At 39.8% G+C, this 21919-nt stretch overlaps 1 protein-coding gene across 1 annotated transcript in view; it reads left to right on the top strand.

The window, feature by feature from the left end:
- Nucleotides 1-359: 359 nt before the first annotated feature.
- proza (protein Z, vitamin K-dependent plasma glycoprotein a) overlaps nt 360-21919 on the top strand; it is a 31284-nt gene continuing 9724 nt past the window's right edge. The window contains exons 1-9 of the mRNA XM_081366360.1: nt 360-541; nt 756-848; nt 5505-5674; nt 6724-6748; nt 6923-7036; nt 9432-9560; nt 10069-10184; nt 12515-12629; nt 15255-15580. Of these exons, the coding sequence (XP_081222486.1) occupies nt 773-848; nt 5505-5674; nt 6724-6748; nt 6923-7036; nt 9432-9560; nt 10069-10184; nt 12515-12629; nt 15255-15580 (1071 nt within the window). The 5' untranslated portion in view covers nt 360-541; nt 756-772. The remainder of the gene's footprint in view (nt 542-755; nt 849-5504; nt 5675-6723; nt 6749-6922; nt 7037-9431; nt 9561-10068; nt 10185-12514; nt 12630-15254; nt 15581-21919) is intronic.

Raw genomic sequence — 21919 nt, 5'->3', positions numbered from 1 at the left:
TCAATGTATATGTAATGAGTGATTAAAATCAAGGTATTAATCAATATTTTTCCTTCTAAATATCACATGCGTTGAATGACTTCTCTGGAGATTTTATTTTGTTATAGAAGTTACAAGTGTGATTGCTGAGATGTTCTTTTCATGTATTCTTTATGTCTGTATATATCTGAATGTAGTAACAGTGCACAGTGTAGTAACTTAGTTTTAATGTCGGTTTGTAAATCTCAGATTAAAATTGCGCTGACGGTGAAACCGATGAAAGATGAAAGCACCAAATTATGGATGAAAATGAACTTTTCATTTATTATATTCAAGCAACTCTGACGGAAAACGACTAACGTTATTGCTGGTGCATTCGCACCCTCGTGTGGTTACACACACAAACGCAGGAGTGGTCTCGCTTGTGCAAAACAACAGTAGATGATGTTCTGATGTCGGTCTGATATAAGATTGTATAACCTCAGTGGACAGGACAGCAAAGGTCAGAGGTCACGCGGACAGTAACTGATATACGTTTATATCTGCGTCACCAGCTGAGCGGGTGAGGAATTATCTAACGTTAATATTATAAATAAAAGCTAAATGAAAATCGCATTTTGAGGTTAAAGCTAACCACTGTTTATTAATGTAACGTTTATCCCAATTGTAAACTGAGCGTTTAGGACAGTGTTGGGAATAACGGTTCTGTCCGACAGTAAACAAACGCCCACTGCTGAATATAGCGCTGTTTATTCATTAATCCTGCTTTCCCACAGGCGTCCACCAGCATATCATGGCTCATCTCTGGAGATTTCTGTCATTCGCAGTTTTATTTGGCTTCGTGACGGCAGGGTTGCATACAAGAACAGGTAAAAGGACATTTTACTACATGTAAAGCTGTTGGAGTCTGTAAAACAATTAAAACATTGGCCTTCGTGTCTCCATGGGCCGCATTCCTGTTGTCTTTATCTCAGACATTTTGGTCACTTCAGCGTATACATCGTTAAGCAAAGACTAAATCCTAACATACCAGTTAAAATCTTCCCTAGAGCCCGTATAAAATGTTTACATCAACGCCTCGTCGTGAAAGGCGATTGGCTCATCGTGAAGAGCGATGAGAAAAGGAACAGGGGGCACGTGATCATATCGCCGCTCGGGTTGCCAACGCCGTGTTTATCCCGCTAAATGTCGCTGCTGCACATTGTTTTTTGTTGTTGTTTGATAAATTGTACTGATACATTTGAACAAAAGGAGTGCCTTATATATTTAGCTATACAACTCTGCCAAAAGTGAGACTGTCTGCTAATTTGGCGGTGTTTGGGATAGAGATTTGAGGGGAACTCTTAAATCACTGCTGCGTCATTGGGTTTTCATGAAAGTGCTGCTTCTCTGCAGAGCTAAAACACGAGATGAGAATGTGTTTTTATATTAATATCAATGTAAAGGCTTCACTGGGCTCATATTTATGCATTTTTGGAATGATATATGCTAAAAAAAAAAGAAAGAAAAAAAGCTCTTTTATAATGAAGTTGCAGATTTGTGCAACAGTGTTCAGTTTACAGCACTAACGTTACTTGTTCAATTTCTTTGGTAATAACTGTCAAAAAAAAACTCAGTGTGATTGAAGGCTGTGATGAGATTGGGTTATGAAGCCCATGTAATACTGTTACACTTTCTCCACGTAGAGCCACAGAGGCTGGTATCTTACATAATAGTACATACATAATACAGTTCTCTACATTACACACATCTTTCAAAACTAACAGCTCTTGTGTTTCGTTTGTGAAACACTGATATTTAAATGCCACACTCATTGATGACCTACACCCAATGATCATGTGGAAAACACCTACACATAATGCGTTCACTTAGGTAAATAAACCTAATTTGATCACTTAGAAATCAATGAATATGCAAACAAGTCAAGTCAGTTTTATTTCTGTAGCGCTTTATACAACACACACGGATTCACAGCAGCTTCACAATAGTAACAAGCCTATAGTGTCATTATTCAGCTCAAGTCACCAGTGTTGATTCATATCAATAACTCTTACCATTAATTTGTGCACACATACTGTATATACAGTGTATTTGTACACATACGTGTGTGTGTGTGTGTGTGTGTGTGTGTGTGTGTGTGTGAACTCCTGTAACTCCACTGCACACTGAACAAGTAAACGACACGAGATGTATTACATGTTTCACATCTGTGTGTAGTTAGGCGTGTATGACTAATGGATGATTTGTGTGTAGAGTTAATACAAAAACACAATTTTTTAGAAGAGTTTTGAATGAAGTGTTTGCTTTTGCAAGAGATGTGTGATGTTTTGCATCTTGTGTGTGTGTGTGTGTGTTGTGGTTTTGTATGTAGAGTTTTGAGAAAATGAGCCATGGTTTCAGGAATTGTGTGCAAGCAATTTTTTAAAAACAGTAAAATATAGCGGGCATTTCTGGATTTGGGAATCGACTGAAACAAATCATTTAAAATAATAAGGCTGCAAATAACTCTATAATATAATAATGCACATAATTCTGATCCGTCGGTGTGGATTGAATGAGCTGTGAATTGCTCTATTTTTATCTGTTGGAAAAATAATGTAAGGTTTGGTATTTGAATGTGACATTGGTGTCAAAAGAATATGTGGCCAAAGTTGTCTTTATTCCGTTGTTCCTGATTATTTTTCAGCTGTAACAATATGAAAAAGACCCAGAAACTGTGCTATTGTGGTCTGACCTCCCGCTTTAATGAACGATATCCCATAAATGCACTAAGAATCTTGTTTTCCCCCAAATCCTCATTCACGTCTCTTTCCCGGTTGGTTTTCACACGAGGGCTTTAAAGTGTAATTTTATCTCCTCTTTCACGTCTAAACTCTATCAGCATTGTTTACTGGAATGCAGGAAAATACAATATCTGCTGTCAAAATGACTGAAAGCACTTTGAAAATATATATAATGTTCCAGTTAATGTAGGAACATCTTTGGCCAAAGCAACATTACACAAATACTACTGTAGTAATATAACTCACGTCCGTAATAGGCTGTGGAAAAACTCATCTGAGCTTTCTAAAAGTAAATTGTTAATACTTTAATGCTTCTAGGTGCCATTTTGATGGTTATGGGGTAGCCAGTTCATGCATTCATAGAGCTAACAAGCTAACATCGGCAGTCGCTGCTTGTTTACAGGGAAAAGGCCACAGTCTTTAAGTTAAACTCTAACATCAGTGGGAAAAACACAATAATTCTCACTTGAACTGATAACAGTAAGACTCTTACTTAATCACTGTAACCCTAACAAGTGGAAACTCTTTCTTTCATCGAGTAAAACTGGTTTTATCAAGTTCACCTAATGTGGTCTTCCCATCAAATCAACCTAAATATTTAAGTATGAGCATTGCAACTTAAAAGACATGTAGACTAAACATTCCCAATTTATATATTGATGCATTTTCTTTGAACAAGCAATAAATCATTAAAAACAAGTTATTGCTTCACATCAGAAGCTTTACTAAGGTTTGACCCTCTACATGCCATAGCTGAACTTCTACAATACACTAGCTGAACGACTTCAGGTCTACATTTATGTGATGAAAGTCGGGTTGACGTCGACTAGTCGCTGATGACGTCATTAATGAACTAATATCATTATTTTTTACAAATAAGCCTTTGGGTCATTATTTCTCGTTCTAAATCAGATACAGATAAAGTAGTACAGTAACGACTATATTCATATGAATGCATTAGTGAGCTGTGTAAAACGTGCATTCTCCCAGTTTTGAGCATCCAGATGGAATAATCAAACATATCTTGTGGATTGCTCTCGAAATATGTAATTATTTGTCACTTTAACTGATGGAAACGAGCGTAAAAGAGCTTTCTTCTCCTGTTGCGCCCCCTATAGGCCATGACCAGCGACTAGTCGACGTCAAGCCTAAAGTCAACCTACAATACACTGAGCTGCCATGATTTGCACTGAATAGCATCTAAAAACTATTTGCACTTAGTGCAGAATTTGAGAGACCTGTGAAATTTTACAATTCTCAATACCAGCAAAAAATAATCATGTGTTAACTAATCTAAGAAAAAGTCCTCACACAATTATCAAAGACATGTAAACAGTCAGTAAAGAAATAGGGATAGCCTAGTTCATTTCAAAGTCAGTTCTTCCAAAGCTCATAACCCTGGAGTTTTCTTTTATCATTAGCATTATTCTGTCATTTTATAACGATGGCCCGTGTTTTCTGTGTCCTGCTGGTCATTGCTGACGTGTGTGATAAACCGCATCAAATGTTGGCCAATAGAGTATTTCACTTTTAAATGTACTCTATGTAACTGTTGGCGCTCTAGAAGTTAATGAACCGAACTGCATGTGTCTTGCAGAAGAACATTATAGCCAGAGCTCCTTCTCTGTGTTTATTGTCACACTGGCACTGAGAACCAGTCTAAAATAATCCCAGTATAAACACTTGTTGTTATTATTATAGGCTTACCGTAGTGATTCAGGATACAAACACGGGTTTAAAGATTCATGACGTACTCACTCATTATATATTTAGTTGTTTTAAGATCCATAAACAGCATTTTCTCTTTTATTGTCTTTCTCTCGGGTGATCCTGCATAAACCAGACACCATAGTTGAATATTTCAGTTGAAATATCATGAAGTCAAGTCAAGTCAAGTATATTTGTATAGCGCTTTTCACAATACAGATTGTATCAAAGCAGCTTCACAGTATTACATTAAAATAATACAACAAGGTTTGTTTCAAGTGGAATTTATTGATTGATAAAATAAAATTAAATATCCCCAAAATATCCCCAACTGAGCAAGCCAAAGGCAACAGTGGCAAGGAACCGAAAAACTCCATCAGGTGACCTAATGGTGTCCTAAAACTCCATCAGGTGACCTAATGGTGTCCTAAAACTCCATCAGGTGACCTAATGGTGTCCTAAAACTCCATCAAGTGACCTAATGGTGTCCTAAAACTCCATCAAGTGACCTAATGGTGTCCTAAAACTCCATCAAGTGACCTAATGGTGTCCTAAAACTCCATCAGGTGACCTAATGGAGAAAAAAAAACCTTGGGAGAACCCAGGCTCAGTCGACCGATAATGATTTATTTATTTAATTTGTTTTGATATAGCTACTAATCTTAGACAGCGGAGTGTCCGATGGCCACTGTATGTCATGTATTTAATCTAAAGATGCTAAAAGCAGAGAATTAAGTTTATATTTACTTTACATAATATTTACTGAATTAGAAATGTATGAAATAAAAAAATGTGCAAAAAAAACAAAAAAACATTACAACTTCTTGATTCTGTAATCCTAATAAATCGGACAAAATAAAAGTCCTGCTTCAGACACATCGGCCACATATTGGCCCTGATGATATCAGTTGACCAGTATAAATATAATTTGTATCTATTTCTCAGCGTCTACCATTCATACTGTATGAAATCATTTTCATATGTGTTTGCAAATTGCCAAATATAATTTTCTCATCTGTCCTGTGTATATTTCAGCACCTCTGTTCTTGGAGAAGTGGGATGCGCTGAGTGTGATCTCCCGCCAGAAGAGGAGCAACGCGGGTGACGAAGAGACCAGACTCCCAGCCAGCCTGGAGAGGGAGTGTCTGGAGGAGGTCTGCGATTACGAGGAGGCCAGGGAAGTCTTCCAGGATAACTATCGCACAGTGAGTCCGAGTCTGTCAATCACTCGTCTACAGTAGGGGTGTGCGCTAGCATCTGCCATAGTACTGATAGTTATTGTGTTCAATCGCTTTTGAAAAAACAAACAGAAACGCACCTTCCAATATCAAATTACATAAAACCATAATTTATTCAGACATTTCTCACATTATCACAGTTTATTCACTATAGTTTAGAAAATGGTAATAAAATATGAGCAGAACTCGATATTTGACTGGTTTAGTCCGTCCTTCTGTTAGACTGTCTCACACATGAATTATGTTGAATATCTGTCAGCTGTTAAATTTAACTACACTATTAGATAATACCAGTTTAGCTCAACGAGTTACCAAGCAATGCTTCATTGTGTTCAGTCTGTGTGTAAAAAGAGCATTAGCAATTAAAGAAAACACACTTCAGCAAAACATGATCAGGTCAAAGTGTCCGAATCATTTGTATAAATGTCACTGGTAGTCTCTGTATGAAGAACATTTTTGGGAATAATATGTCAGTTTACTTTATTTTGCTCTCCTCACTTACATAAATGAACTATAGTGTCCTGAAAATATAGAAAATTATATCTGGTGTCTGGACAATTTTTGGTTTGACTGTATATTGTCAAGCAACATCACACCAATATCAGCATGATTGTGATATATAATAAACAATAATTGATTGTTTTGAGTTACTGTTTTTAGATCCAATATTGTCAATATGTTCTGCTTTTGCTTTATTCTGTTAAACAAAAGCTGTAGTCAAGCACAGCAGAGCTGTTCTGTGCTTTATCACTGAAACAATCCATGTTTTAAACAGATCAGTGATTCAGTGACCCAGTAAATCAGTAGAAGAATATGAGAAGCTTCAGGAATCAGCTGTTCAAACCAAGGCACCAGGACAACACAGTTTAATCATCATTATAGGCAAAATCCCAGAAAATAGTTTTTATGTGAAAATCGCACACCCCTATTCTACATGTTTAGCATTATTGCTAATATTCACAGTTCCACTGGTAATTATATACAGGCTTAAATGGATTGTGTTTGTTTCTTTAAAGGATATCTTCTGGTCTGTCTACATCGGTAAGTTGTGAACGCTACAGAAACAGAAACTTGTGTAAAGATGAATGATGGTCATGTGAGGAAGTCTGGTGTCAGTATGCAAAAATCAGTATCCGTTTGTATACATTAAAGGAGATATATATAATGTTTCCTGTGTATCATATGTGTTATCCCTCATGATGTCTTGCACACTAGATGGTGACCAGTGTGCGCCCAAACCGTGCAAAAATGGAGCCATGTGTGCAGATAGTGTGGGCGGTTATGACTGCATTTGCAAATCAGGCTTTTCAGGAATCCACTGCGAGACCGGTAACTCAACCCGTGATGTCTTACGAAGACTTCTTTCATGCTTCTGACTGCTTTCCACAAAAATCTAATAAACAAACAATGCATCTCTGCATTAACCTAAATAATTGTTCACTGTACTGCATATTTTCAAGAGATGCTTTTGAGCACGTTGAGCTCTTTTTAGAAGTACACATTAAAGGGGTCATGAAAAGTACGCCACGTATGCCAGAACCTGCACACAAAATTGCCTTTAGAAATCCTAATCAGCGGAAGATTGTGCATACATACATCCCACTAAACAAAGTGATGTCGAAAATACGTCTTTTCAACGTCTTTGTCACAGAAAGCGTACGTTGAAAAGACGTCCACTGAGGAGCCAGAATGAAAGTTTTTATGACGTCTTTGTTTTTGACGTGTTCTGCGTGTCTAGGTCAAATGTGGTCAAGTGTCTAGGTCAAAAACTAGGTCAAATGTGGACATATTTTCAACATCATTTAAGGTGTCATTTAGATATAATTTATAGTGTTTCTGGACCAAATAAACACTCTCAGGATGCATTTTCAGGATGTAATTTCCTATTTGCCTATATGCGTGATTCATATGGATTACATGATCTGAGAATATTATTTTTTCATTTGAGTCGGTTCATTTAAAGGTAGACATGTCAAGCTTTCTATAGATATATGTCTCATGTCTGTGAGGCGAGTATACGCTGAGTTTCGGTTCATTATTGTGAATATACGTGCTCCAGTTCACAGAAACCGAGACAACAGAAAGCACGTCCTGATTGTTTTCATTATTTTACAAAAGCACAACGTTTTGTTGTTATAGTGAGTTTACAGAAATAAAAGTAGACCCTTTACAGTTTGCATTACTCTTATCTGTATGGCCAGAAATGACGGAGTATTTTAATTTAAATGCCAGAGATCGCGCCGGCACGTCATGCAGTAAGAGCTCTCCACACTAACAATTCAATTCACGTTTATTGTATAAAGCTTTTCACAATGTAAGCAGCTTTACAGAAAATGCATGTTTCTACATTACAATTTAGAGTGATCTGTTATCAGAGGAAACTAAGTTATGTATTTCAGAAAAGTACATATAATAAAATCACAGTTAGATAAAAATGTATTAATTTTAAGAAATGTAGTAATTTAATGCAGATACAATGAGCTCATTGATGTAATGAATACTTGTTTGTTAAAGGGATACTTCAGGATTTAGCATTAAGCTTTGTATCAGTAGAAAACCTGTAGTATTTTCGAATTACTGAGACGAGATATTTATGTATTTTTTGTCTGGAAAAAATCCACTGATGACGCAAAAATTATCATTTTGCGTCATCAGAGGCTTTTTTTGGCCAGAGGCTAAAGACTACAGCCAGTAGTAGGAGCTGTCCCGCATGTTCTCAACGGCCATAGGGGGATCTCACTCACAGAATGTACACATAGTGTCAGCCATCTTTCTTTGGAAGCTAAGCTAACGGGTTCTTGTTCTGTGGAGAAAGCTGAGTAGTAGTGGTTACCATCCTCTTTTTCCCGGACATGTCCGGCCGTCGAGATCGTCCAAAATGTCCAGGATTCGGCTTTTGCTTTCTGCAGTCGCCATTCATTGTTTACATGCACACCTTTTGTTTCAATCTAACTGAATTCTATGGAAGTAAAATAGTCTCAAATGTTTTTGAAACAAAAAGCCTGTTGAATTGCACTACTTGAAAAATAATAGGCATTGCATTAACCATGCTTGCATTTTAATGCATTGTATTTTTAGGGCTTGCATTTTTATGGGCTGAAATTCAACATGGTTGAATGTTTAAGCTGTGAATATTTCAATTAAAAACATTTCAAACACATTTTCATTATTAAAAATTCAATAATCCATATTCACCTTTCATATTTCACTTCCAAAATATTCAAACTGTTTAAAAATACAACCTATAATATTCAACAGGCAATTTTCGGTCCATTTTATTTCGCTTCCACAAATTCGCTTCCACAAATTCAGTGGTTCAAATTCGACAGTAAATTCAACGGAACTGCAGGAAAACCAATAGATTATCGAGCATACTATCCATCTGCTGTTAGTCAATCTCACCAGCAGGTGGAGCAAAAGCACGTGTTGTTGACGAAGACCAGCAACTGTTAGAGCAAGCCATTCATTCATAAAATGAAAATGATTAGTATATGCGGAAAAGATGATAAAGACACAAAAGCTGTGTTTATAACGTCCAGAAACGAACATGCATTTCATGACCTCTTTAACAAAATACTGCACAAAACAGTTTTACCTTAAAACTCTTAAGATGTGACTACTTTATTTCTGTAATATTTCTGATTGGTCTTTATTAAATGATGTCTTTCTCTCGCTGTCATGACTGGATCCTCTCGTAACTCATGGAGTGTTGTCTCATCTACAGATCAGACGGTGTGTGTGATCGATAAGAGCAAAGGCTGCAGTCAGTTTTGCAAGCCAGGCTATCAGTCGTACGAGTGCTCGTGTGCGTACGGCTGGAAACTCAAGCAGAAGGAGAAGTGCGAGCCAGCGGGTGAGTCTCAGTCTCAGGTTATACCTCACAAACACACACAAGCAGCTTACAAAACTGATGACGACTCCTGATAGTGGCATATAGCATAGAAATATATATATATAGCCATAACTTTATATAGTTTCAATATAGCATGTTTTATTAGCATTGTGTATTTATTTTTCATTTACTACATGCCTAGACATTGGTATTATTTTAAAAACACGGAAATAACTGGGTCCACTTTAGACATTCTACTAACTATAAGTAACTTTGCAACTACATGTCAACTAACTCTCATTAGAGTATTAGTAGAAATAGTCAACTCTTGACTCGGAAGTGCTCCTGCTCACAGCATCTTACACATGAGTATCCTGTCTCACACATGTGAAGAGACCATGTGCTTTTATTCCTTTTCATCTGGAAGTAATTTCAGTAATTCCACTCCATATTTACTCCAAAAAAACCATGCACTAAAAATGACAAGCAATACCAGATGGTCTGAGTAAATGTGTACTTCTGTCTTCAGTGTCATTCCCGTGTGGAAAGTTGAGCAGCTTGAGCCAGTGGGACAGACGTCAGTCCGCCAACATACAGTCAGAATATGAGGGAATCGCCTGTGGCCCGGAGGAGTGTCCCTGGCAGGTGAACACACTACTCTTCATCACTACTCTTCATCCTCCCCTACTCTTCATCACACTCTTCATCACACACTAAGTAGTGAGACTACTCTTCATCCTCCACTACTCTTCATCCTCAGTGTTTTAGTCATGTGTTTCCCTCAACACTGCCCATGAAATATCACAATCCTCTGTTCAAATTTCTGTACTACAGCAAAAACACACTAACCTAACTAATATTGATTTAAAACATTATTAAAAACAAATAGTCAGTAATAAAATAAGAACAAATAGTAAAATTACAAGCAATAGCACAAATAAATACAATAAATCAGATATAGCCCTAAGCTGCACATGTGGAGGATTAGAGACCCAACTGAAATGTATATTATGATGTGGTTTTTACAGAAAAATCCATATTGAATCTTCACTGAACATTAGGGTTTGATTATAACATGCATGGACTCATATTCATCATTTAAACTGAGATGAATCGCATGTTATAGGATGTCACAGGACAATTTCAAATGAATGTGAAGATAATTTGCAGCTCGACTTTTATTTATCTGAAGCATTTATCGTAAGGCCGTTCTCATTTTTATAATTTATTTCTAAATGTGCCTGCAAGTTTAACGCATAAGTGTTTGTTTTATTATTCATACCATAACGGTAAATGTCTTTTATCGAAATTTTATAATATATTACAGTTAAAAATAAATAAAATTGTCTCTTCATTTTCAAATGGACAGCATCATATTTAATTGTGTCCGGCAACTTGAGAAAAATGTTTTATTGGGTTTAATTAAGTTAATTAAACATTTAATGATCTATAGGCATTTCACAGATTTCTATTTACACTAATTATATAAAACTATACTGTCAGTACACCATAGTTACACAAATGAACTAGATCTAGGCATTTATATCTGTTCAAAGGGATGGAAACCGTTATAAAAATATTAGTCACCTTTATTTATTTAGTGCTTTTTACAATACAGATTGTTTCAAAGCAGCTTTATAGAGATAACAGGAAAATAATGCAACAAAGTTTGTTTCCAGAAGAAAATAGCGTCACAGTCCAGTGTTCAAGTTATTCAAATTATTGAAAAATTAGGTTAATTAGGATTAACCCTCTGGTGCTATTCGGGTGTCGGAATGTTTTATTTATTTCAATTAAATAAATGACTATTTTTTAGTTTGATAATGTTTTTTTATTCAATATTTTGTATTTTTAGGGAATTTTATGGTACTACATTATATTTACGCTGTATTTATAATCCATTTATTCACGTTTTGAGCATTGATCTGAAAATCTAATTTCCAACTTAAACTGTGGTAAATCTTGAATGCTTTAAAGCAGACTTAAGTTGGATCTCTTTTCAAAGACGACACTTGGCAGATTATTGTTGAAGTGAAAAAAAGTGAACTTAAAAAAAGTTACAGAATTTTACATTTGTTGTTATGAAAAATGCACAAAAATACTATTTAAATTTTTTATATGAAATCTATATTTTCAAAATCACGTTTTACTCTTAAAACTGAGAAAATCAAAGACATAAATCTAAACAAGTTGTGCTCCGAATTTGAGCTTGATATCTCAAAAAATGAGCTTTCAGTGAGAGTGTGTTTGGCGGCAGTACCAAACGCTTCTACTAGAGGAAATTATTCTCCCATTCATTTCCAATGCGCTCATTTTTGGCCACGAGGAGCACAAGTGCGACTATTTTATTCAGGACCATTTAACCTGTTCGAATCATGTCCATGATGTTTTATTTTGTATGTGTGTGTGTGTGTGTGTGTGTGTGTGTTCACGCAGCAAGTGCTAAGACCTTTACCAAGTTTCGTACCATTCCAATGAAGTAAAAAAAATAATAATTACCCTGTGGCTCCCTCTAGTGGAAAACTGGAACATATTGCACATTGAGAGTATAGCATATTAAGCTAATTTGCGTCTCGGATCCCTAGAAAGGCTTTTCTAAAAAGAAAACTACTAATCACAGAATAAAACTAATACAGCATGTCATTTAAACACGTACAAATACATACCTACCTATTTCAGGTCATTTGAGCTGTACCTATTTTAAGGATGCTTCCAACCCTGGCATGAATAACTAATTAAAACAATTATTTTATATATTTAAATATGCATGCAGTTCTGGTTTATTTTAAACCACCACTTTACCTTCGATGTAAAAGACTTTATTTCACGTACTGCTTTAAACTCATTTGGCAACATGTTCCAGAGTTAGGAGCCCTTTACAGAAAAGTCTCTTTATCACTATATTATTCATCCATATTCTGTACGCACACATTTACACGCGGTTGTCACTCATAAGATGCTGTGTGTTTGTGAAGGCGATGCTGCGTCAGGGGTCGACTGGTTTCTGCAGTGGGGTCGTGTTCAGGGAGAACCTGGTCCTCACCTCAGCCCAGTGTGTGAGGAAGTACACCGACTTCCAGGTGGCCGTGGGTGAGTTTCCATTCAAACACACTAAGGCTACGTTTAGATTAATCCGGATACATTTGAAAACGGCGTTTTCGTTTAAATACGTCCATACTGGCGTTTTCTGACGTTTTAGTGTGGATGAGAAACTTTTGGAAAATGCCTGAAAACACTAAATTCTCCATACAGAGATTACTGAGAAAAATACATAGTTAGGCCACGCTCACATATCACGCATAAAAACGCGTCAAAAACGCTAGGCGCGCCGCGTTCTCCTTTTTCCAAAGCGCTCGGGTGGTTGCGCTCCGGAGGCGTCTGTCGTTGCTAAGCTTGGTTCTTGTCACGTGACTTGCGGTGCGCTTGCGGCATTCTGAAAAGTTGAGATGTTTTTATCTCGATGCGGCGCGGACACGCTTGGAAAAAAATGAGCGCGTCGCACCGCGTCGCTTCCATTATGAGCGCGCATACCGCGCGGCTACATTTGAAATAACGAACTTGCGCGCGCAAAAGACGCGATATGTGAGCAGGCCCTTATTGTGCAATTCTTGAAAATTTATATTTCAAAAAAAAAAAAGTTTTACTCTAAAACTGCAAGAAAATCAAAGCAATCTAAACAAGTTCCAAATTTGAGCTTGATATCTCAAAAAATGAGCTTTCAGTGAGATGTTGTTTGGCTGCAGTACCAAACGCTTCCACTAGATGAAATTCATCTCACATTCATTTCTAATGCTCTCTTTTTGACCGCGAGGAGCACAAGTGTGACTATTTTATTCAGAACCGGTTTGAAACATGTCCATGTTTTTTTGTGTGTGTTCACACAGCAAGTGCCAAAACCTTTACCAAGTTTAGTACCATTCCAATGAAGTAAAAAAAAAATTATCTTACCTGTGTGTGATTCTTACAAGGCCTTAAAGGGGTGGTATAATGCCCTTTTCACAAGATGTAAAATACAGTGCTATGCATAAGTTTAGACACCCATGCTAAAGTTGACTAAAAAGAGGAATAAAAAATCATCCTTTGGAAATTGAACTTAATGCCTTAATTTAAAAAATTAGGAAAAATCCAACCTTTAAGGACACCAATTTTCTTTGTGAATGAATAATGTATCGTAAATAAATAAATGTTCTTCCTTAAAATACAAGGTGCATAAGTTTGGACACCCCTATGTTAAATTCCCATAGAGGCAGGCAGATTTTTATTTCTAAGTATTTTTTTTTATTATTTTTTTAGGATACTATGCATCCTGATAAAGTTCCCTTGGCCTTTGGAATTAAAATAGCCCCACATCATCACATAGCTTTCACCATACCTAGAGATTGGCATGGGGTACTTTCCATAAGATCATCTCTCAATGCAAATCAAACTAGCTATTAGGCTAACTGAAATAAAACCATGCCAATCTCTAGGTATGGTGAAGGCTATGTGATAATGTGGGGCTATTTTAATTCCAAAGGCCAAGGGAACTTTATCAGGATGCATAGTATCCTAAATAAAAAAATGAAAAAGAATACTTAAAAATAAAAATCTGCCTGCCTCTATGGGAATTTAACATAGGGGTGTCCAAACTTATGCACCCTGTATTTTAAGGAAGAACATTTATTTATTTACGATACATTATTCATTCACAAAGAAAATTGGTGTCCTTAAAGGTTGGATTTTTCCTAATTTTTTAAATTAAGGCATTAAGTTCAGTTTCCAAAAGATGATTTTTTTATTCCTCTTTTTAGTCAACTTTAGTATGGGTGTCTAAACTTATGCATAGCACTGTAAGTCTCTGATGTCCCCAGAGTGTGTGTGTGAAGTTTTAGCTCAAAATACCCCACAGATATTTTTATATATCATGTTAAAATTGTCACTTTTTGAGGCTGAGCAAAAACACACTGTTTTGTGTATGTTCCTTTAAATGCAAATGAGCTGCTGCTCCTGGCACAGGGGGCGGAGCTTCAACAGCTTGCACTCACTCAGACATGCACATTTCAAAAACGTTTAGTCTTTTATGTTCAAACCGGAGTCAGACAAAGATGGAGAGACTCAAGAAGAAGAGACAACATGTAGAAGCAACAGGACATTTCTGAATGGTTAGTTGATGAATTTATGAAGCTGATGTGTAGTTATCTTCTAGTCATTGATTAGCATATTCTGTCTTGATAATCTAAATCGTGTTCAGGGGGCGGGGTTTATGTAAATTTTAGGTATAGGTTATTTAGGTTAGTAATGTCACTAACCCGGGAGGAATGTGGTGTAGTCTCTACCAGCCGTTTGTTGTAGTCCTTAAAAAGTGATTTCTTTAAAAGCAAATATCTCCCTTTGCTTTGAACTTTGAGTGTTGTAACTTTGCAGATGTTGTTTATGCTCAAACAGCAACATTACACACTAACTAAAGTTAGAAAAGTCAAATCATAATCAACCACCCCTTTAAAGGTGCTGTATGTAACTTTTCCACTCTACTAAAGCATAAAAGTACCATAATATGTCTGCATATATTGGGGAAACATGCTAAGTTCACACACTCGTGTCTCAGAAAAACACTTCTAGTCAGTTATTTTACTTAAAAATGTGCGGAGAAACAACAATCTCCCATATTTTGAATTAGACTGCAGTACCTATTCTGTACAGATCGCAGGTTTAATGTGAGTTTTGTAATCTCTGCAGGGAAGAGGCTGAGCTCGTTTGAGGCCGGAGAGCAGACGCTCCACGTGAAGGAGGTGCACATCCACCCGCTGTACGCCGAGGGCCGGCCGGACAACGACCTGGCCGTGGTGGAGCTGAGGGAAAGGATCGTCTTCAAGAAGCTGGTTCTCCCGGCGTGTCTCCCGGAGCGGGACTTCTCCGATAGCGTGCTCATGGCCGGAGACTTCATGGGGGTCGTCACCGGCTGGAGGGAAGTCCCCGGGGAAACCGGGTTTCAGGGGAACCTCATGCTAAACCACCTGTCCTACGACAAGCTGCCGGTTTGTTCCCAGCGCCACTCCGGACAGGTTTGTACTATCAGGATACATCAGGGTTTTATGGAGTTGCAGGGTTTCCCATTTCACAAATTGTTCTCTTATAATCATACATTAGTACAATTGACCTATTGGTAAGCCCTGCCCCCTTAGTTACTGTTGCTATCTCGGACAAACAAACAGCGTTGCTAACTGTCTTACAATGACAGCTGTCAGTGTGAACCTTGTCCCAAGGTTTTTGACAAATTTTGGATACAGAAGGACCACCTCTCGTCGAGGAGCATTCAAGTGGTACTTATGGAGGGATATATAAAATATTTTAAAATAAATATGGTACCTAAAACGATTAATTTGAAAGCGAGGGTTTTCAGATCACAATGTAAGCAGGAGAAGCCTCATGTTACGGTCGTCACGATATCAGTATGGTCAGATATTTCTGATGAAGAACCAGATCGAGTACTTAAATTATTTCTCAAAAAATTCCAGCCAGTCATTGATAATCACGCCCACATTAAGAAATTGATGATTATGAATTGTAGAGCATCCTGGATTGATAATGAATTAAAAGATTATATGACTTATAAGATAGATGAGGCTAAGAACACAGATAGACAGAAATATTGTAAACTGAGGAATTATATGACAAAACTTAATCAAAAGAAAAATAAACAATACTATGTACTACAGTTAAATAGGAAAATGAATGATGGGAAAAAGCTTTGGCGCACACACAGTAAATAGTATAATGGGAGACATACTGTTACACAACCTACTTCGATGGACTGTGATGGTATTTTTATTACAAAACCCAAAGAAATTGCTAATTATTTGAATAATTATTTTGGTACCAAGGTGTATAAATTGAGGAAAGAATTATCATATGGAACAGACAATAACTTGACCATTTCTTAACATAAAAAATGATATGAGGGTTAAACATTGTCATTTTGAGTTCAGTGAGTTAGAAGTAGAAACGGATACTAAGTTAATAAAGTCTGTATGTAAAGATAAACAATCAGGGATAGATAATATAGATGATAAATTCATCTGAATTGCCAGAGATTATGTTGCGGCTCCAATGCAAAGCCTTACACGACTAACATTTCCACAGGCTTGGAAAGAAGCAAAAATCATTGCATTGCCCAAAGATAGGAAAATACCATTCAGTGGCCCTAATAGCCATCCAGTACGTTTGTTACCAGCGCTAAGTAAGATCTTAGAGATGGCAGTATTCGATCAAATAAAATAATCTGACAACAAATGGTCAGCATGCTTACAGAAAGAGACACTCCACATGCACAGCTTTAGTGCAAATGACGAATGACTGGTAGAGGGATTTGGATAATAAAATGATATGTGGAGCAGTCTTATTAGATTTTACAGCAGCATTTGATCTTATTGATCACAAGCTTCTTCTGGAAACGTTGGAGTGGACCTTCAGCAGTTGCTTGGATGGAAAGTTATTCAGTAAATAGATCGCGAATAGTATTTTTTAATGGAAGCTATTCAGAGAGAATAGGAGTGTAATGTGGAGTTCCTCAAGGGAGCTGTCTAGGACCACTCATGTGTCCAGTTTTGCTAACGATTTGCCTCTTGTTTTAGTGCTAAATTAACAGTGTATGCAGATGATATTACAGTATGTGCGTCTGCACCAGCATCTGCCATCTTGAAAGAGGAGTTTGATACTATAGGAAAGTGGACTTAAGAAAATAAACTGATACTTAATACATCTAAACCAAAGAGTATAGTATTTGGTTCAAATCATTCTTTAAGGTTTGAACCAGAGCTTAGACTATACATAAATAAAGTTATTGGGTATCACCCTCGTCTTGGTCAAAACATATTGACAACACGGTTAATAAAATGGGTAAGGTGTTAGCTGTAGTAAGGCGATGCAGAACATATTTTACATTGGATATAATGAAACTGGTATTAGGTACTCTCTTCTTTCACAGCTGGACTATTGCCAGATAATTTGGGCTAACGTCACCAAAACAGATTTAAGTAAACTCCAGCTAGTACAGAACAAGACTTGCTCTACAATGCAGGGATTAAAGTTCTCCGTCGCTACGACGGATTTCCGTTAATTGCAGCAAGTCCATGACGGATTTCCGTCATTGCGGGTTCCAGTCTGTCCTTAAAGTCTTAAATTCACTTTTCATAATTTTAAGGCCGTAAATAGGCTTTCATTTCTCAAATAGTGTAATAAATATCTTAATTTTAGTTTGAATAGGTCTTAAATTAAGGAAAGACGAGGTGTATTCACCCTGCTGAGGGGGATGTGATCCTCTCTCCACTCTAAGCACTCTGTAATCACTCCGCTCATAGTCCACTCCGGGTTTTCAATTACCGCTCACGGAAAGTGCATGTCAGGCTACAGCTGAGCGCTGAGGTAGAACTATATTTCAGTGACACACTTATAATGCAGGTAGGGCTGGGCGATATCGATATAAAAAATATATCGATATATTTTTTAAATGCGATATGGAATTAGACCATATCACATCGATATAGTTCAAATTTGCGCTGTGATCCTTGCTCCCCGCGCATCCGCTCCTCCTTTTCCACACTGCGTGCGTGTTTAGAGCATGTTATGTTATGAGAGGCGAATCATGACTACTTCAGAAAACCCAGCACAATAGGAACTACCAGGCAGGCAGTGACATAAGTGTACGCTGAAATAAAGTTTTTCTCCTCAGAAAAACGGACTTTCTTGTCCTGTCAGTCGTTATCCTGTTCTCGTAGCGCACACTCAATTGCACGCGCAAATTCAGCGGCGCGCGCTGTATTGCTTCACTGATCAAGTGCAAAAGAAACGTCTCTGGTTACTCACGTAACCTTAGTTCCCTGAGAGGAGGGAACGAGACATTACGTATGGGGAAATCCATTTTCCTCGAATTATGAAGTCTGATTTGAATAACTCTTTTGCTTGCAAATAGCCAATGGCGATCCCGCCTTCACCTGATTGGCTGACAACTCCCAATATAGGTGACGGCGGGCGCCAAAAACCTCAGAATCTTAGCTGAACGAGAGTAAGGAGACAGAAGTCTTTCCCACACGGCATGTTACGTAATGTCTCGTTCCCTCCTCTCAGGGAACTAAGGTTACGTGAGTAACCAGAGACGTTCCCTTATCGAGTCGGTCTCTCGACATTACGTATGGGGAACAATAAAACCCCCGCTGTGTGGGAAAAGCACGGCCCAGCTCGCACGAGCTCAAGTAGAGCACAAGCATAATCCCTACCTCACACAGCTCAGGTTCAGGCACCGGACCTGGTTGAAACACCTACTGGCACAGAGCCAAGTCGGCGCCCGCACCAACGTAGCCCCGCTCACCTAGTTAAGCAACACTGAACTGAAGTGAATGGGGGATTGCAGCAATGTGATTGGTGCTTAGGAATACACTGCCGGCAAAAATGCGGGCATAATAAGGGGACATAGATATAGTGAACATAATGCAACTATTGCAAATGGCTCGCACTGCTTACACGACCTGGTCGAAACCATGACTAGAGCGCGCGCCGACGGGGCGTGTCTGTAGTCTAATCCAATGAGAACTCAGCTCCCTCTCCCTGCACTGACAGTACATGTGGTGCGAACGAAGGAATATCCAAGTTATAGAATCTCGCAAACGTGTTGCGAGAGGACCAGCCTGCTGCGAAACAAATGTCCTGAATAGACATGCCCTTCGCCCATGCCCACGATGACGCCAAACTCCTCGTGGAGTGGGCGTGCACCCCTATAGGGCAAGCGGCTCCCCGGGCAGCATAAGCCAGTCGCACAGCCTCCACTATCCAGTGCGCTAACCTCTGTTTCGACAGCGCGCCGCCTTTCTTGGCACCCGCGTAGCAGACGAAGAGCTGCTCTGAAGTTCGAAAATGGCTAGTTCTGTTCACATAAGCACGTAGGGCACGCACGGGGCACAAAGCGTACTTCTGAGACACTGAATCACTGTCGTCATCGGAAAAAGCTCGAATTGTAACCACCTGTGCTCTGAACGGCGTTGAGAGCACCTTAGGCGAATAACCTCGCTTGGGTAAAAGTCTGACCATGCAATCGTCCGGTCCAAACTGCATACATGCGCTGTTTACTGACAGGGCATGTAAGTCCCCCACCCGTTTCCCGCAGGCTAGCACGAGCAGAAGCGCCGTCTTAAATGAGAGCACTTTAATGTCGCTAGACTCAGCTGGTTCAAAAGGTGGGTCGGACAGTGCACTAAGTACTAACGACAGGTCCCAGACCGGCATCTGACGAAGGCGGGGGGGATTAAGCCGCCTAGCCCCTCGCAGAAAACTTGTTATCAAGGGGTGTTTCCCCACTGAATGGCCATCTAGCGTATCACGAAAAACGGCAATAGCGGCCACGTAGACTTTCAGTGTAGATGGCGCACTACCAATATCCAGACGTTCCTGTAGGAAGGTCAGAATAACGGAAATATCGCAATTCCTGGGGTCCTCCTTTTTGACAACACACCAGTTAGCAAAAACTTTCCACTTCAGAGTGTATAAGCGCCTCGTCGAAGGGGCTCTAGACTCTGCTATTGTCTGCAGCACTCGCTGTGATACTCCGCGCTGACCTGCCACACATGCAGGTCCCATAGCTCCGGGTTGGGGTGCCATATGGTGCCCTTCGCCTGAGATAGGAGGTCCCTTCTCGGTGGTATCCGCCACGGGGGAAACCGCGACATGTTCACCAGCTCCGGGAACCACGGCTGGTTGGGCCATTTGGGCGCTACCAAAATTAACGCACATCTCTCCTCTCTGATCTTTTGCAGCACCAGCAGCATTAACTTGATCGGAGGGAAAGCATACTTCTGTCCCTTCGGCCAGTGGCTCGACAGTGCGTCTCCCTCTAGGGGGGCTGTTGTCAATGCGAAGTACAGCGGGCAGTGTGCGTTCTCCTGCGATGCAAAGAGGTCGATCTCCGCTTTGCCAAACAGATTCCAGATCATGTTTATCGTCTGCGGGTGAAGCCTCCACTCTCCGTGCACAATGCCGTCCCTGGACAGCATGTCCGCGCCGCAATTCAAACTGCCCGGCACGTGCACTGCTCGAATCGACAGGAGAACTCTGTCCGTCCATAATAGCAGCCGTCTTGCTAGCCCCTGCAGGGATCGCGAACGTAAACCTCCGTGGCGATTGATGTACGCCACCACTGCCGTGTTGTCCGTTCTGATGAGAACATGACGGTCTTTCACAAACGGGAGGAAACCCCGCAGCGCTAGATGAACCGCTTCCATCTCCAAGCAGTTTATATGCCAGCGCGTCTGGTCCCCTGTCCACGTACCGAATGCCGGTCTGCCATCGCAGAGGGCTCCCCAGCCTGACAGTGACGCATCCGTAGTGACCACTACTCGTCTGACCACTCTGCCCAAAGCAGTACCCTGCTCTAACATGGTCGAATCGAACCAAGGCGCTAGAGTCTCCAGACATGAACGCGTTATAACAAGGCGTTCCGTTCCTGCTCTCCACGCCCGCGGCTGTACTCGGCTCTGTAACCAGTGTTGAAGCGGTCTCATGTGCAACAAGCCCAGTCTGCAGACGGAGGCTGCAGCTGCCATCAGACCGAGTAGCCTCTGAAACGTTTTTAGGGGAATGGCTCTGCCTTGAACGAATAGGGCTAATGCATTGCGAATCGACTGGATTCTCGACTCTGACAGCTTCGCGATCATAGCGCGCGAGTCCAGCACCATACCGAGGAATGTGATAGACTGGCACGGTTGAAGGGCGCTCTTCTGCATGTTCACAGACAGTCCCAAACCCGTTAGGTGGGCGAGGAGTCTGCGTTTGTGTTCCTCGAGAACACACTCCGACCGCGCGATGACTAACCAGTCGTCGAGATAGTTCAGAATGCGCATTCCACTGAGCTTCAGGGGAGCAAGCGCTGCATTCATGCACATTGTAAATACACGGGGGGCGAGAGCCAGCCCGAACGGCAACACTTTGAACTGGTATGCCACACCTTCGAATGCAAAACGGAGGAAGCGCCTGTGATGCGGGGCTATCTGAATGTGGAAGTATGCATCCTTCAGATCCACTGCAATGAAGTAATCGTCGGGCTGAATGTGCGCGAGGATCTGCTTCACAGTTATCATTTTGAACGCGCGTTTCGCGAGCGCTTTGTTCAGTAATCTCAGATCTAAGATGGGGCGCATACCTCCGTCCTTCTTCGGTACTAGAAAATAACGGCTGTAGAAACCGGAATTTCTCCGCTCTTCGGGTACTATCTCTACTGCTTGTTTGGCCAGGAGAGAAGAGATTTCTGCCCGAAGTAGCGGGGCGCTCTGTTCCGACACCTCTGTCATAATCACACCGCCAAAGCGGGGTGGTCTGCGAGCGAATTGGAGTGTATAGCCGCGTTTTATTGTGTTTAA

The sequence above is a fragment of the Scardinius erythrophthalmus genome (assembly GCF_964197995.2).
Source record: "Scardinius erythrophthalmus genome assembly, chromosome: 1".
Lineage (NCBI taxonomy): Eukaryota > Metazoa > Chordata > Actinopteri > Cypriniformes > Leuciscidae > Scardinius > Scardinius erythrophthalmus.
Note: the sequence above shows the minus strand (reverse complement) of the source record. Positions and strands in the feature narration are given on the sequence as shown.